At 37.5% G+C, this 18,422-nt stretch overlaps 1 protein-coding gene across 2 annotated transcripts in view; it reads right to left on the bottom strand.

The window, feature by feature from the left end:
* The window catches only part of LOC117405867 (PAX3- and PAX7-binding protein 1-like), a 40,960-nt gene that overhangs the window by 11,986 nt on the left and 10,552 nt on the right, over window positions 1–18,422 (bottom strand). For both annotated transcript variants that reach the window (XM_034009316.3, XM_034009317.3), the window contains exons 3-10: window positions 5,488–5,670; window positions 5,136–5,357; window positions 4,864–4,967; window positions 3,628–3,845; window positions 2,498–2,687; window positions 1,741–1,864; window positions 1,016–1,118; window positions 654–769 (exon numbers count right to left, since the gene is read on the bottom strand). In XM_034009316.3, the coding sequence (XP_033865207.2) occupies window positions 654–769; window positions 1,016–1,118; window positions 1,741–1,864; window positions 2,498–2,687; window positions 3,628–3,845; window positions 4,864–4,967; window positions 5,136–5,357; window positions 5,488–5,670 (1,260 nt within the window). The remainder of the gene's footprint in view (window positions 1–653; window positions 770–1,015; window positions 1,119–1,740; window positions 1,865–2,497; window positions 2,688–3,627; window positions 3,846–4,863; window positions 4,968–5,135; window positions 5,358–5,487; window positions 5,671–18,422) is intronic.

Below are 18,422 nucleotides of genomic sequence, written 5' to 3'. Positions count from 1 at the left end.
TCAATGGCCGAGTGAGACCGATAGGAGTCAAGAGAAGCCGAAAAAAAGGGGCGTATCTCATGAATACAGATAGCCCCGACACCACAGATATAACCCGGCCATAAACAAACAAGATAGCTGCTTCTGCATCCAGCGCTCAAAGGATATCACAGACAATTGCAGAGCTTTTTTAGTTATAAAATTTTTTAGATGTTTTAGTTATAAAATAATGACTTGGGCCGCATTATTGAGGAGTTTGGTGATAAAATGATCAGGAGATGATTTATCGGTATGTACTATTATTAAGAGGTATGTGAAAAATATAGCGAACAAGGGGTGGGGCGGGGCTGGAGATGCAGTACTGAGTGTCCTGTTGATATGTTGATATGTAGTGCCTTTTAAACCTGTTTACCTGTGAAAAAAAAATACTTTTAAAACAGCGCATCTAAAATAAACTGCGCGTGTGAAAATAAATTGGACCTGACGCACCTCAAAGACGCGCTGAATAAATAGACCGCAAAGGGTTACACCTGTTTTACTATGAATAAAATTACTTTTAAAACAGCACGTGTAAAATAAACAGCAAGTGTGAAAATTAATTGTACCTGATGCTACTGACAGGCGCTGAATAAAATGGACCGCAAAGGGTTAAAACAGCAGTTTGTTGTTTATACCTTTTTCCAAGTTGAAGCTTGTGATATTTGTAGACGTTTCCTCGTCATCACTGGATAGGCCCTCGTGATGCTCTGCTCTCTTGCCATTTTGTTCTCTTGCCTGTCTGCGTCGAGTCCTAAGTCACACACAAAAATAAATAAGATCCACTTTTCACAATCACCTACACACTGTTTCCAAGTTGGTTTTGGTGTGCATAAATGAAATAACCCAAACTATTTAAACACTTCCAAGCTCAAGAGGCAGACTGCCAGTGCAGCCTTGGAAAAATAACACAAGACCAGTTAACCCAGTCCAGTCTTGTGTCCCTAAATAATGTTTGAATGGCTTTTGATATAAGATTCTGAATAATTCATGTTTATACCTTCTAGCTTCTCTTTCTGCAATTCTTCGTTGTTTTGCATGTTCCTGATAAACACCACGGTCACGACCAAACGAATCAAGATTTGGTGCCATTAAAGCCTTGCCTGAAACAGATATAATCAAATTACTCCAGGGGAAAAAAAGAAAGAGATTACAACCAAAACTATTCTAGACAATATTACACACTCATTTTGCACGACCATTCTTGAACATTGTGAAGCAGTATTTTATTTAAAAACACGCTATCATTCAGGTCCAATAGATAGAACTATATCTTATGCAGCACAATATGCCAGCAGATATGGGGATTGAACAACCTTATGAAGCACCTAATAAATGAAATAAAAGCAGGCAGGAGCATTCTAAGCCAGTAATAAAAATTACTGTCTCAGTTCAGCAATCTATGATCTAAAACAACTTACCTAAGCAAAAACCTCTAGGCAGGATACAACATGCAATATATATTTGTTTTCTAATACAAATATACCACCATAGGAAAATAGGTAATTTTTAAATATTCATTTAAAAAAAGAAAAAAAAAGAGAAAGAAAATAAAAGGCAGTTGGTCAAGTTCCAACTGGGTTCGAGCCCAGATTTCACTTACCATGTGCATGTATCAGAAATTACAGTGAAACATTTGGCACAACTTAAACTGCACTTTGTTTAAAAAGTTACAAACAAACAAGGCTGTTCAATAAAAAATAAAAACCTTCAAGATGGACTGACTTGAATGGCTTGCAAATTCCGATGATTCATCTTTAATATCATCCTGTCGTCTTTGGACAAGCCGGGATGCTCTCTGTCTAAGTAACTGCTGCATTGCAGATTCAAGATCATGAATCAGGGGTACCTGAAAAATATGATACATAATGTGATACAGAAACCTTATAGGTGGTCTCCTTCATTGGGCACCAATCTTTTCAGTATTGTTCTTCCAACTTTGACAGAATCAGAAATAATGGTTAAAGGTTCACCATATGATATGTATAAGAGTGTATTTTTCAAACATAGTATTTTTTTTATTAAATTATTACTTTAATTAAGATTGCAGACTCATTCCATCTGCAGGTAAACGGACGGCTGTTTAAAACTGAGTATCATACGGATTACACAGAGAATGTTATGAATCAGTAAAAAAGCACCAAGACAGTCTATCTTACTTATGCCAAATCAAAAGAAAAAAATGTATCTATATGAAATTATATATATATATTATATATATATATATATATATAAAACCAAATTAGTACATTACTAGAATAATCTATTAAAATATTAAAATACAGTAACCAAGACCTTGTAAAAATATTACAAAGTACATTTGTTTCCATTTAAAAACAAACAAAAAAAAACTTGGAAAGCACCAAGTTAAGAGGTGGTGCAAATGCAGAGAGGCATGTAAGGCATCTGTGGGATTTCTTTTGTCAATTTTCCTCAGTACTGCTTTATAGGAAAATAAATGCCAAAACTGTTTCTCCCTTACCTTTTCACCGAAACACTCAAGCAAGTCTCGGACATACCCTCGCATTTCTTGCAAGAATTTATACTGATCAGCACCACCATCGGAGGAACCTTCCAGTCTCGCTATCATGCTGGTGGATGACTCTAGCTCTTGTTGAATTTGTTCATAGCGTTTCTGATTGCTACTGTGTATTCCTTTCATGGAATCTAACCTGATAAATAAGAACAGAAAGATATTACAAATATAATCTGCAAGTTTAACTGGACCAATGCACGACGAACAACAAATGATAGAGGAAGATTTGAATATGCATTTTTTTTGTTTTAAATGTTGTGCATAACCGCTAAAGCTCAGACTTCTGATACAAAGATTATTCTCCATGCCAAACAGACAGATGCACAACAACAAACTGGAGGTAGAGAAAACTGTTTTACAGACAGACCATCCTCATTGTAATGAACAAACAGATTAATACCCTTTTTTGTGACATGGCACCATTTCACAACATAAGCAGAAACTGTGGCTTGCACAACCGGTAAAAACAAACAGCACCACAACCAGCTCTACAATACTGTACCTGCATCCAGTTTTGTATTTTTATGTACCATAATTGGAATATTTGCCTATTTGTTTATATGTTGTATGTTAGAATATTAGCATTCTACTGCAATCAGAAATACTAAATGTGTTCTTTAGGTCAGTGAAATGCCCAATGTCTTGGGTATAAAATAAGAAAAAGTGCTTACAAAATTCAAGGCAAGAGTTGCATACATTCAGAAAGCCCTTAAGAATTCTACCCATGGAATCTGAATGTCTTATGTTGGTTTTGTAAAACGTACTATTCTAAGCTCGGAGATAAGCTCTGACTTCTGAAAAAAAATCATACCGACGAGTAACATTATTTTTGGCCATTTATTTGCAAAAAATGCAATGCCTTTAATTATACACCAGGGTTTTAGGAAGAAGACCTACTGATTGTCCTCTCTTGTCCCAGGTTCTGAACTTGTGTGTGCATCCCATGGCATAGGAGGCTTCCTACCAACCCAGCATCCCTCACTTGTCTGTTTCATAAATGTGACATTTGTTTCATGAACAAACATATTCTTGAGGGACAGGCTTTGCCAACTTTTGAGAAAGTAGGTCTACCCTACCTGTCTTTAAGTCGTTTCTTTACCAAATCAGTATTTATAGGCATCATGCCATTACTGGGAGCTGTATATGTTACTGAATTTTCAGATTTCACTGGCTTGGAGACATCTGATCCATAGGAACTGTAGGAGTAAGGAAGGCCATAGGATGACACATAGGATGCAGCTTCATAGGTACTTTGATAGTACATATTCACGTCTGCCTGCTGACTGGCTTGAACCTTGAATAAACAAGAGAAGAAAAAAAAACCATGTCAAATGTAAGACACAAGGCTTTAACCCTTTGCGGTCCTATGTCGGACCTGGTCGAGTGGGAGCGACAGGAGCCTCATGAATAGTCATACTTGCCCCTGGCATCTGATAATGGAGGCCATAAGGATACAAGCTGGCTGTGACTGCATCAGCGCTCAGAGAATATCACGGACATTTGCAGAGCTTTTTTCAGATGTTATAGTAATAAAATAATGACTTGGATCGCATTATTGAGGCGTTTGGTGATAAAACGAGTGATCAGGAGATTGATTGGTATGTACGACTATTATTATTATTATTATTATTATTTATTTCTTAGCATATGTAAAACTATAGCGAACGAAAGGGTGGGGCAGGGATGGAGATGCCTCGTGAGTGCTTTGTTGATATGCAGGGCCTTTTAAACCTGTTTGACTGTGGGAAAAAAAATACTTTTAAACAGCGCGTCTAAAATTAACTGCGCGTGTGAAAATAAATTGGACCTGACGCGCACAATAAATTGACTGCAAAGGGTTAAATGCTCAAATTACACTGCAAAACAGATGCTTGCCACCCAACATAAACTTTGAAGGGATAATGAGCCAGTGCCAGTGACAAAACAGAAAATGTCTGTATTCTAAAAACACATATTAGTTCAGGAAGAACGTATTTCTCAGTTCTGACTGACTGGCTTGGCATCATACACATTAATTGTAGCAGCTATAGCTCCAGATACAGCCACAAATGATATTGTATATCCAGCTAACTCAAGACAGAAAATTGCTGTCTGTTAGATTGATAAGAATACAATGTTGGCCTCCTGTATAAAGGCATATGGTTTAAATACTGAATATGCAACATCCCAGAGATGTAGGAGTATAACGTCAATAAAAAAAAAAAAAAATACCCCAAAAAGACAGGAGGGATTCACAAAGAAAGACCAAGGTTAATTAAACTCAGATCTCTTTAGAAGAAAATTCTTCTTGTCAGATAAACCAGAAATCCTACCTGTGGAATGCTGATTCCTTTCCTGATCTGCTCCTGTTCCCATCGATTCAGTTCTTCATCCTGATCCCCTGCATCAAGGGCTTCATCATCACTCCCTTCTATTCCTGTATAAAAACAAATACAAAATGATCACTGAAAATCTGAAATAGTAACAGCACTGTAACTTTACAATAAAAACACTGAAGAAAAATAAATTAGCAAAGGGCATTATGACTTTACAAAGATCAATATGCACCATTGAGATATCTTTCAAGAATGCTTTAAACCCTCACCTATTTCTTCTGCTATTTTCTGTCTCTGTGTCTTCTCTTTCACAGAGAAGATTATTCTTCGTTTCTGATCGTCGTCTTCATCATCACTGGCATCGTTTTCATCTTCCCGTACAAGCCGGTTGCCACCAGGTTCGGTCTCAGGAGGAACATTGTCCCCAAGCTCACGAGCTAGTTGTCTTCTTTTTCTGGCAGCATGGATAAATGCAGCATCTGGTATTTCACCTAGAAATAAAACAAATAATTAAAAGATAGTATTCCTTATTTAAGCTGCTAGGTAGAATATAAAAACGTATAGGTAACAAATGTATCCCAAATCTATTTCCATTTTACACTGACATAATAGGAAACATACCTGGACGTAGCGTGTTTAGAGAGGACAAAGCATTTGAGAAAGCCCCTGCAGGATTTGACTTCTGATCCACATCTGATTCATTGTTGCTATCAACTTCCATCTCTTCTTCTCCTTTGTCACTGTTTGCAACACTCTCTTCTGTCAATGGCTCTTCCTTAACTGACATCATTACCGTGGTAAGTTCTTAAAATAAATACATAAATAAAAAATTAAAGTGCGAGTAATATAAAGTTTCCACTTCTGTACAGTGGAAATGTTTATTATCATGTGTACACCAATGTCTGTAGATAAACAGTAAATATACATTGAATATCCTATTATCAAAGCAGTATTTTACAAACAAGAACAGAATAGAGCTAAATACAAAACACTAATTATATGCAAACATTGCAAAACTGCAATGCCATAATAAATGTTTATAAGCAATAAATGGACACTACTCGATTATTTTCTCAAAAAAACATTATCTGCTTATATCCACTTGTTTCTTCATATTTAATGTTAAACATATATGAAAACACATGACAGAATACATGTTTTAATACAAATGAAATACATCAGATTTTACAGTGTTTCTGATGTTGTTTTTTGCTCTTTAAAAATTAAATGCCTCTCAGTGAAAAAAGAAAAAAAAAAACACTAAATCAGGGAGTGAAATTTTACCCATTCCATAACACACACAGACAAAGGTATTGGCACCCTATGTTATTATACCATAATTCAAAAGGAACAGATTAAGGACAAGCATTTAGTAAACTTTAAATCACCTAATTAAAAAAGCTAAATACAATTTCTAGTAATTTAAATAATCCTTATAAAAAAATGAAACATTTATTTGTTTATTTAAACTATTTAAAGTATTTAAAAAAGAGTTTGCATCACTGCATTAGTATTTCGTGTGCCTGTCTTTTGTTTTTAGTACATCTTTCAGACAAGTACATTCTATCTTGTTGGTGAAATTTGGGCCCATGTTGTCTTGCATGTTCCGTTAGCTCAGACAGATTGGATACACCATGCTTGGCTACAGCTTTTTTCAGATCAGTCCAAAGCATTTCTGTTGGATTGAGTTGGATTGAGATCCAGTGATTCCAGAGTTGACTTAGCCGTGGGTCATTGCCGTGTTGAAAGAGAAACGGTCTGCCAATCAGCCTACAAGCAGATGGCAACATTGTACTTTGTAGAATGTTTTGATACATAGATGCATTAATTCGACCTTCAATCACATATGAATGTCTCCAGTCCCTAAACTGCTAAAACACTCCCACATCATGATCAAACCATCTCCACGTTTAACTGTAGGTACAAGGTTTTCTTGATGATGAAAGCATTTCCCCTTTTCTCTCCAAACATACTGTGGTCCATTTTTGGGGGAAAAAGTTCTATTAGTCTCACTGGACCAGAGAATTGTTTAAGAATGCTTCGATTCCTGTTCATATTTCTTGGTTTATTCTTTCTTTTTTTTTAAAATTTAGTCGTTGCCAATTCGTTTTTTTTTTTTTTTATTATTATTTTCTGCCCAATTTGAAATGCCCAATTATTTTTAGGCTCAGCTCACCGCTACTACCCCTGTGCTGACTCAGGAGGGGCGAAGACGAACACACACTGTCCTCCGAAGCGTGTGCAGTCAGCCGCCTGCTTCTTTACACTCTGCAGACTCACCATGCAGCCGCCTCAGAGCTACAGCATCGGAGGACAACGCAGCTCCGGGCAGCTTACAGGCAAGCCCGCAGGCACCCGGCCAGAGTACAGGGGTCACTGGTGCGCGGCGAGCCGAGGACACCCTGGCCGACCTAACCCTCCCTCCCGCCGGACGACGCTTGGCCAATTGAGCGCCGCCCCCTGGAAGCTCCCGTCCATGGTCGGCTGTGGAATAGCCTGGATTCGAACCGGTGATGATATTTCTTGGTTTATGTAAGACTATTTGTTTTATGAATTTTCTTTAAAAGTGGCTTGCAGTGAGGTCTACATGCATTCAGCTCTTCTCTGTGTTCAGGTCCCTGTGTTCAGTACTTTCCTGCACTGTTATGCCTGATGCTTTTAAATCTTTTTTAAAGTTCTTTGTTAACCTTGGATTTTTTAGCTGTTCTGACGATTCTCCTACGTGCTGTAGACGTCATTTTCTTTGGACGTTCACTACTTTCAAGCGTTTCAGTTACATTTCTTCTGAAGTACTTTATTATTGCTCTGATTGTGGACTTTGGTATTCTATATTTCTTTGATACTGTTCTGTAGCCATTTTCTTTGTTGTAGTTTGCTACAAGTGCTTTTCTCAAATGTGAATCCAACTCCTTTGTCTTGACCATAATCTGCTGTGTTGCCAAAACCACCTTCAACAGATGTTGGAATTAATGACCTCTTTTTTATGGCTATTGACTTTATAATGTAGCTTAGTTATTGTGTAATGATTTCCAATTGGTAGGACATATTGTGGTCGGAGGAGGAGGTAATATGTCCTGTATGAAGTCACTGTGACTGCTACGTGTGCCGTCGGCTTGCGGCGCTGTACTATTTGCCAGTTCCAGTTCCTCGTTCATTGGTTCTGTATCATTTTCAAATGGACTCAGTTACTCCCCAAATAACATGATTATCTTTAAAAATGATAAATTCCACATTTTTCATTTGTGAGATGGGGAGGGGAACTGAAAGACAAGATGGATGCGCCCTGCTAGGTACAATGTAGTATGTAACCCATCCCCTTTTCCACTGCAGGGGGAATGTGCAATGATAGAGTAGAAATCCCTATCATTGGACAGAAGTAAGACAAATGGGAGTTAACAATTGTTTACAATGGTATAAATAACAAACATTTCTTCTCTTTCGAATTGACTCCATGGATATCTGTGCTTTGATAGAAACATGTGCAATGAGCTGTATTGAGGCCTTGTCCAAAGTCAGTTTAACACTAGAAGCCCCACGGCAGTCATTTTGGCGGTTTTAAAATGTAATTTTCTCCAGTCGTGTAACACATATGGGGCTGTGCGTTCATGTACCTTTCTGTCCGTATGTATTAAATATTCTCACAAAGCATGAAACACTGGAGTGCATAAATAAAGGAGATATACTACATTATACCTAAAAGCCCCGGAAGCAGTCACATTGACGGCCAAACAAAACAGTTGTATTTTCATTATACAGAATGGTATTCTACTTTATTATTTTATTTACCAGTCCGTAATGTGTTTAGCTGCAATTCGATTAGTCTCTACTCTCTGCCTGAGTGAATGAGTGACAGCCAATTGTTTTTCAATCAGCTTTTGAAAGGCTGACGCCTTCTTGCCAGCTGCGCTGCTTTGGTCAGTCAATTAGCATCGGGACTAGTGAAAATAAATACCAGAGACCGTGGAGTTTTACAACGCAACAAAATATGAAATTGATGTTTGGATCCGATGGCATAGAAGTATTCTGTGAAAGCTGGCTCCCGATGGTGGTCTGTTCAGGTGTTTTACAATGTATTGGACCTAGCAGCCATCAACTCCTGGGTACTTTACAAAGAATGCACGGAGAAGAATTTACCAAGGAGAATATATTTTACAGTTCGCACAGGAACTTCGCAAGAAGCATTTGGAACAGAGAGAAACTGCCAAGCGTGTACCCACAGCTGAAGCTGGCAACCTCGCTGAGAGCCGCCAATGCCAGGTTGGCAAGTGCAATAAAAATAAAACTTCGAACAACTGTGCCCTGTGCAGAAAGGCGGCATGGAAAAGTGCATTATCTGTGTTGATCGTGAACAGCCTTAGACTCAAGGAAAAGGAATACCATTTTGTCGAAAAAAAAAGAAAATTAGACTTTTTTTATAACTTCTTGTGCTGTGCGCTTCTGTAAAACATTTTCTTCTAAGTTTATTTATCTATGTTGTTCAGTTGCTTTTGCGCATCTGATAATAAACCGATAAATATGTATGTATGCTGTAAACCGATGTCTGTTCAAATGTTTATTTACTTACAATTTCTTGTTTTGATTTGTAAATGTTCATATATTATATATATATATATATATATATATATATATATATATATATATATATATATATATATATATATATATATACACACAGTGCCTTAAGAAAGTATTCGGCCCCCTTGAACTTTGCGACCTTTTGCCACATTTCAGGCTTCAAACATAAAGATATGAAACTGTAATTTTTTGTGTAGAATCAACAACAAGTGGGACACAATCATGAAGTGGAACGAAATTTATTGGATATTTCAAACTTTTTTAACAAATAAAAAACTGAAAAATTGGGCGTGCAAAATTATTCAGCCCCCTTAAGTTAATACTTTGTAGCGCCACCTTTTGCTGCGATTACAGCTGTAAGTCGCTTGGGGTATGTCTCTATCAGTTTTGCACATCGAGAGACTGAAATTCTTGCCCATTCCTCCTTGCAAAACAGCTCGAGCTCAGTGAGGTTGGATGGAGAGCATTTGTGAACAGCAGTTTTCAGTTCTTTCCACAGATTCTCGATTGGATTCAGGTCTGGACTTTGACTTGGCCATTCTAACACCTGGATATGTTTATTTGTGAACCATTCCATTGTAGATTTTGCTTTATGTTTTGGATCATTGTCTTGTTGGAAGACAAATCTCCGTCCCAGTCTCAGGTCTTTTGCAGACTCCATCAGGTTTTCTTCCAGAATGGTCCTGTATTTGGCTCCATCCATCTTCCCATCAATTTTAACCATCTTCCCTGTCCCTGCTGAAGAAAAGCAGGCCCAAACCATGATGCTGCCACCACCATGTTTGACAGTGGGGATGGTGTGTTCAGGGTGATGAGCTGTGTTGCTTTTACGCCAAACATAACGTTTTGCATTGTTGCCAAAAAGTTCGATTTTGGTTTCATCTGACCAGAGCACCTTCTTCCACATGTTTGGTGTGTCTCCCAGGTGGCTTGTGGCAAACTGTAAACGACACTTTTTATGGATATCTTTAAGAAATGGCTTTCTTCTTGCCACTCTTCCATAAAGGCCAGATTTGTGCAGTATACGACTGATTGTTGTCCTATGGACAGAGTCTCCCACCTCAGCTGTAGATCTCTGCAGTTCATCCAGAGTGATCATGGGCCTCTTGGCTGCATCTCTGATCAGTCTTCTCCTTGTATGAGCTGAAAGTTTAGAGGGACGGCCAGGTCTTGGTAGATTTGCAGTGGTCTGATACTCCTTCCATTTCAATATTATCGCTTGCACAGTGCTCCTTGGGATGTTTAAAGCTTGGGAAATCTTTTTGTATCCAAATCCGGCTTTAAACTTCTCCACAACAGTATCTCGGACCTGCCTGGTGTGTTCCTTGTTCTTCATGATGCTCTCTGCGCTTTAAACGGACCTCTGAGACTATCACAGTGCAGGTGCATTTATACGGAGACTTGATTACACACAGGTGGATTCTATTTATCATCATTAGTCATTTAGGTCAACATTGGATCATTCAGAGATCCTCACTGAACTTCTGGAGAGAGTTTGCTGCACTGAAAGTAAAGCGGCTGAATAATTTTGCACGCCCAATTTCAGTTTTTTATTTGTTAAAAAAGTTTGAAATATCCAATAAATTTCGTTCCACTTCATGATTGTGTCCCACTTGTTGTTGATTCTTCACAAAAAATTACAGTTTCATATCTTTATGTTTGAAGCCTGAAATGTGGCAAAAGGTCGCAAAGTTCAAGGGGGCCGAATACTTTCGCAAGGCACTGTATATATATATATATATATATATATATATATATATATATATATATATATATATATATATATATATGCTTCGGTTTTTCAGATGTTTATGTAACATACTCAAAAAAAAAAAGAATTACCATCTCCGTTCGTTATACTATTTACAGTGTTTTGAATACAGCCGTCAGAAAGACTGCTGCGGGGCTTCTAGGTATGAGTATATCTCCGGTCCTTCTAGTGTTAAATCTTGTGCTGATATGATTGTATTGGAGGTATGGCTTTCTTGTATATGAACCCTTTGCGGTCCTATGGTCGGACCCTGTCCGACATCATCAAAAAGACGCAAAAAACAGGTCTCTAATCGTTTTTTCTCCGGAAAAAGCCGAGAAAACCATTCAATGGCTGTGAGATCGATAGGAGCCGAGAGAAGCCGAGAGAAGCCGAAAAAAAGAGGCGTCTCTCATGAATACAGATACAGCCCTGGCATCACAGAGATAACAGGGACATAAACAAACAAGATAGCTGCTTCCGCATCCAGCGATCAAAGAAAACCACAGACATTTGCAGAGCTTTTTGGAGATGTTATAGTAATAACATAATGACTTGGATCGCATTATTGAGGAGTTTGGCGACAAAACGAGTGATCAGGAGATGATTTATCGGTATGCACTACTATAAAGAGGTATGTGAAAAAAACAGCGAATGAGGGGTGGGGTGGGTCTGGAGATGCAGTACTGAGTGTCCTGTTGATATGCAGTGCCTTTTAAACCTGTTTAATTGTGAAAAAAAATACTTTTAAAACAGCACGTCTAAAATAAACTGTGCGTGTGAAAATAAATTGGACCTGACGCGCGCTGAATAAATGGACCACAAAGGGTTAAAGTGTTTTTGAATCAAAAACCATTTGTCTGCTTACTTTTTTTCTGGTTGACACCAGACCACTGACTTTTCCACTTCGAATTATGCAGCCCGTAGTGTTATTACCCACCCCAAATTCATGTGCCCACTATGCCTCCAAAGAATAAGATACCCAGGCAAAAGTATATTATTTTCTGAATCGGAGTGTGCAGAGTTCAAAGATATCCAATATGTGCACATTTACATGCCCTAGACTGACACCAGGCCACTCTGACTTTCCTACTTTGAACTTTGTAGCCTCTAGCACCCACCCCAATGTTATGTGCCCAGTATACCAAAGAATGATATACCCTGGCATAACTATACATTTTCTGAATCTGCACAAATAAGGTTTTTAGAAACAGGTAACATCACATCTCCCTTCAATGGTTTGTTACCCATAATCCTTCTGGAGCCCAAGGTAGTGTTGCTGCATGAAATAAAACCAAGTGTTTTTCACTACCTTTGGTTACGTTGGTTTGTTTTGAAGGTTTATTTAGTCATTTAGTCATTCAAGTACTCATGTACTGTGTGGTACTTTTTAAAGCACTCCTCCAAACAGAGACCTGGCTGACAGGGACAGCGTGGACAGTAGTACCGTGTATCCCTCCGTATGCCCGTATACATGGCACCTTTTTGAGGATAGGATTTTCTCCTGGACTGTGGCAGCGTTCATATAAAATGCCGTTCACTAAGCCTTGCCACAGTTACTGATCTTTCAGTCTCTGGTACTCCTTGTGTAATCGAACAAAAGGCTGGAAATTACAGAGGTCTGAAATTCAAGAAATGTGAGCGGTGGCTCTGGTGCCATACTTAGGTACACTACGTAGGCGTACAATGAGATCTGGACCATGTAGGCTACATGCCAAGCTTCTTATACCATGCCATGCTCTTCCTGCAGCACTGTACAGCTCCAGCATCTGGTCTGACCTATCCACAACTCCCATGTATTATTATTATTATTTTTTTTTTTTAAATGGACAAGGTCACAAAAATACAATGAAACCAACAATTACAAGGAGGGTCTTTCTGTATCGTCATATCAACAAAAGAGAATGCAGTACACTGCAGAGAAATGCAGGTGCTTCTCTGCAAAGCTAATTCCACGAAGCACAAGCTGGTAACACAGCTCCTAATCAATGGAAAACTTTATTATCGATCCTCATTGCAGAGAAACAAAAATTACATGCAGATTATTTTAAATTTGCCCTAGATGCATTCATAGTGTTGGCCAGCGCTAGCATTCAAAGCAGACTGTAAATTAGGTCTAAAAACTGTGTAAAAATCAAAGGTATGTTTATCACTGTAACCATGAAATTAGAACCACTGACCACATATCTGTAAAAGCTTCTAGATGATCAATCCTGAATGAAAAAAGGCAATCCAGTTTTATTTTTTTTATTTTAAAAACATGTTTTTAAATTAGGACGTATCTGGCACGTTCGGCAGCACTGAGCGAGCGTTTTTGAGGACATAACAGCTACATCTGGCAGTACAGAAGTGGTTAATTTAACATCATTCAATGAAATTAAAGTATTCTGTGTTGTAGTCCATTTACTGTCTGGACATGTACAATTGCACTACTTTTGAAGGTTTACAGCAATTCAGTGAAATATGTATATTTCCTTTGAAATTTTATTATATACTGTTATTGATGGCATTAATACAATTGTTAATTTCCTTAAAATTACTAAAAGAAAAAAAAAACTAAGTTCTAGATCCAGATGAGATCACCATTTAGCATGACATCGCCATTTTCTTGTATCGTGATGTGAAATCATTTACCACTGTAACACGCACACGCACACACAGACACACACACACACGCACGCACACACAGACACACACACACCACAGACACAGACAGACAGACACACACACAGACACAGACACACAGTATTTGCTTGGAATAGCGCCCGGGTGCTTATTTTCAGAATATTATATACCATATTCCTTCTAATTTAAGACAACACTTTTTAAAACCACATTTTTCTCAAATGGCCTGCATCTGAAATTTGAGTAAAGTGGTGCATGTATTAAAAATCGCCAACAAACAGGAATGTGACTGCCTGAGAAAAGACAAGCAAAAACATTACTGCCAGATCAAGTCATCCATGAAAATACATTTTCAAAGAAGTGGGAGTCATTGTCTTCGAGATGTCAAGTAATAAAGAGGACTCCTCCAACTAGGATGATGACTAGGAGAGATTAACTGTTATTACAGGCATGTTAATTGACCAATATACAACATGCTTTAACAATTTACAGCAGTGTGGAGTAGTGGTTAGGGCTCAGTCCCAGGTGGGGGACACTGCTGCTGCTGCTGCTGTACCCTAACCCTTGAGCAAGGTACTTTACCTAGATTGCTCCAGTAAAAACCCAACTGTATAAATGGGTAATTGCATGTAAAAATAATGTGATATCTTGTAACAATTGTAAGTCGCCCTGGATAAGGGCGTCTGCTAAGAAATAAATAAATAAATAAATAAATAAATAATAATAATTAACGCGTAAATGTTTTTAGAGAATTATTTTAACACGCGTTAATCGCATTGCTGTGTATTAAACCTTTCAGCACACTGTACGTCAATCCCGGCCAATCCTGGCAACATTGTATTGAGAGTCTGAGTGCAGTTATTGTTTAAATAGAAAATTAGTCACTGAACTGCTTAATGGAGCAAAGCACTAAAAATGAATGGGATTTATATTTTTGACAGCTCACTGGACAGAAATACGCTTACTTCGATACTGTCAAAGTGAGTTCCAGTATCAAACACAAGTACATTTAGTCAGCTGCGTGCTGAACACGCCTTCATGTCTCAAAATACACTAGCAGCTCTTCTGCTACAGACAATAACAACAAATTAAACCCACCAGTTTTGACAAATGCAGGATCGCTGCAATCCCATATCACGCCAAGTATGATAATACTTTTTTTTTCTTTTTTTTTTTGCGTGTAGTATATAAAGCCTAACAATTGTTAGTTTGCAGTTTTTGGATATGATGATAGTTTTTTTTTTGGGTTTTTTTATGTTCTATTCAGTCAGTTCATTTCCTAGAAGTACTTACTATAGCTGCATATTTATCATTTTATTTAAAAAAAAAAAAAAAATTATTTCAGTTCACAATCACACTTAAAAATAGATATCCTATGTATTATGTTTTCTGATCTCTGTATGCTGCTGATCAAGCTTGAACAGCGCATTTTATTGTGTTGGTTGTATTTGTAATTTCTAAATTATTGCCCCTAGTAAATTTTGGTGGTGGTCTCAATGGGTAAATTTCCTGGTTAAAGAAATACATTTTAAACAATTTTATTTACAGTTAAGGATAATAAAACAATAGCATTAGTAATAAAACAAATTTAAAATTAGATGGATGTAGTAATTGTAAACAATTTAATATGCGACTAAAACCGAGATTAACTAAGATAAATTTCTTTAAATCGTGAGATTAGATCGCGATTAATTTTTTTTAATCGCTTGACAGCCCTAATTTTTATATATATATATATATATATATATATATATATATATATATATATATATATATATATATATATATATATATATACACACATATACATACAGACGTGCTCAAATTTGTTGGTACCCCTCCACAAAAAACGAAGAATGCACTATTTTCTCTGAAATAACTTGAAACTGACAAAAGCAATTGGCATCCACCATTGTTTATTCCATATTTAATAGAAATCAGACTTTGCTTTTGATTTTTTATTCAACATAATATTGTAAATAAGAAAACAAATGAAAATGGCATGGACAAAAATGATGGGACCGCTACCCTAATATTTTGTTGCACAACCTTTAGAGGCAATCACTGCAATCAAACGTTTTCTGTAGCTCTCAATGAGACTTCTGCACCTGTTAACAGGTAGTTTGGCCCACTCTTCCTGAGCAAACTGCTCCAGCTGTCTCAGGTTTGATGGGTGCCTTCTCCAGACTGCAAGTTTCAGCTCTTTCCATAGATGTTCGATAGGATTCAGATCAGGACTCATAGAAGGCCACTTCAGAATAGTCCAATGTTTTGTTGTTATCCATTCTTGGGTGCTTTTAGCTGTGTGTTTTGGGTCATTATCCTGTTGGAGGACCCATGACCTGCGACTGAGACAGAGCTTTCTGACACTGGGCAGTACGTTTCGCTCCAGAATGCCTTGATAGTCTTGAGATTTCATTGTGCCCTGCACAGATTCAAGGCACCCTGTGCCAGGCGCAGCAAAGCAGCCCCAAAACATAACCGAGCCTCCTCCATGTTTCACTGTAGGTATGGTGTTCTTTTCTTTGAAAGCTTCATTTTTTCCTCTGTGAACATAGAGCTGATGTGACTTACCAAAAAGCTCCAGTTTTGACTCATCTGTCCAAAGGACATTCTCCCAGAAGGATTGTGGCTTGTCAATATGCATATTAGCAAATTCCAGTCTGGCTTTTTTATGTTTTTCTTTCAAAAGTGGAGTCCTCCTGGGTCTTCTTCCATGGAGCCCACTTTCGCTCAAAAAGCGACGGATGGTGCGATCAGAAACTGACGTACCTTCACCTTGGAGTTCAGCTTGTATCTCTTTGGCAGTTATCCTTGGTTCTTTTTCTACCATTCGCACTATCCTTCTGTTCACTCTGGGGTCGATTTTCCTCTTGCGGCCGCACCCAGGGAGGTTGGCTACAGTTCCATGGACCTTAAACTTCTTAATAATATTTGCAACTGTTGTCACAGGAACATCAAGCTGCTTGGAGATGGTCGTGTAGCCTTTACCTTTACCATGCTTGTCTATTATTTTCTTTCTGATCTCCTCAGACAACTCTCTCCTTTGCTTTCTCTGGTCCATGTTCAGTGTGGTGCACACAATGATACCAAACAGCACAGTGACTACTTTTCTCCATTTAAATAGGCTGAATGACATGTGTGATACTAATTAAAGAAACTAATTCGTTTGAAATATCACTATAATCCAATTATTTATTATCTTTTCTAAGGGGTACCAACAAATGTGTCCAGGCCATTTTAGAATATCTTTGTAGAATAAGCAATAATTCATCTCTTTTCACAGCTTCTTTGCTTTATTCTATGACATACCAAAGGCATGCAAGTATACATGATAAAATAGCTTTTAATTTCATCACTTTTCAGGAGGAATGAAGCATTATTTCAATGAGCTGTAAGGGTACCAACAAATTTGAGCACGTCTTTATATATACACACACACACAGCATATATAATTATATTTTATATATATATATATATATATATATATATATATATATATATATATATATATATATATATATATATATATAAAATGATTTCCATTACGAGAGTTGGTGTTAAAACTTTATGCTAATATTGGACTCGGCTCTCAACAAGATAAGCATCAACTAAGACATAGCTTCTTTTACTGTAAACTAATGTGATCCATCTGCGTTTACTTCCATCTGATGATGTAGATATCCTTCTGCCTGGTGTTGATGGCTGAAGTCTAAAGCTGGCTCCAGTGATCAGCCTATTTTGCCACCCTGGTGCATCAGCACACACAACAGCTGAAATGCTGGCTCCAGGGGATCAACCACAGTGCAGCATACCTAGCGCATCAGCATGACAACCGTCTGGACTGAGCTGAGTAGGGTACTTCTCTTATATACATTTACACAGTTGTAGTCAAAAGTTTACATACCCCAATAGAAATGTATAATTTCTAGAAATTTCTCAAACAAAGAATTATAGGAAAAATCTTTTGTAGCAAAAGTTTTGCTTTTGTGGGTAAGGGGGTGGGGGTAATTACAAGAAATAGATTTACAAAACTCCAGAAATGCTAATTCAAAAGTATTCATACACTGACAATAGTTGAGGCAACTTTAGCAATAATAACCTCTTTTAAATGATTAGGATATTTGTCAATGAGCTTTTGGCATAATTCTTTAATAATTTCTTTTTTTTTTTTTTCTTCAACGTAAAATTGTTGCAGTTCATTCAAATTCCGAGGACTTCTCTTGTGCACAGCCTTCAACTCATACCAAAGATTCTCAATCAAACTTAGATCGGGACTTTGATTAAGCCATTCCAGAACCTTGATTTTATTCTTCTTTAACCATTCTGAAGTAGAGTTTGATGTGTGCTTTTGATCGTTGTTGTGTTGGAACGTCCAGTTGCGCTTTAAAACAACTTTTATAGAGGAGGGTTTAAGATGACTGGCCAATATCTATTGGTACACTATGGAATCCATTTGACCATGTATTGGAACTAAATTTCCTGTGCCATTAGAGGAAAAACAGCCCCATAGAAGGATATTACCACCTCCGTGCTTGACAGTAGGTACGGTGTTCTTTTCTTTGTAGCCTCATCAGACTTTCTGTAAACGTAACGACTATCAGCA

The sequence above is a fragment of the Acipenser ruthenus genome, chromosome 9 (genome assembly GCF_902713425.1).
Source record: "Acipenser ruthenus chromosome 9, fAciRut3.2 maternal haplotype, whole genome shotgun sequence".
NCBI lineage: Eukaryota > Metazoa > Chordata > Actinopteri > Acipenseriformes > Acipenseridae > Acipenser > Acipenser ruthenus.
This window is presented reverse-complemented; position numbering and strand designations above follow the sequence as displayed.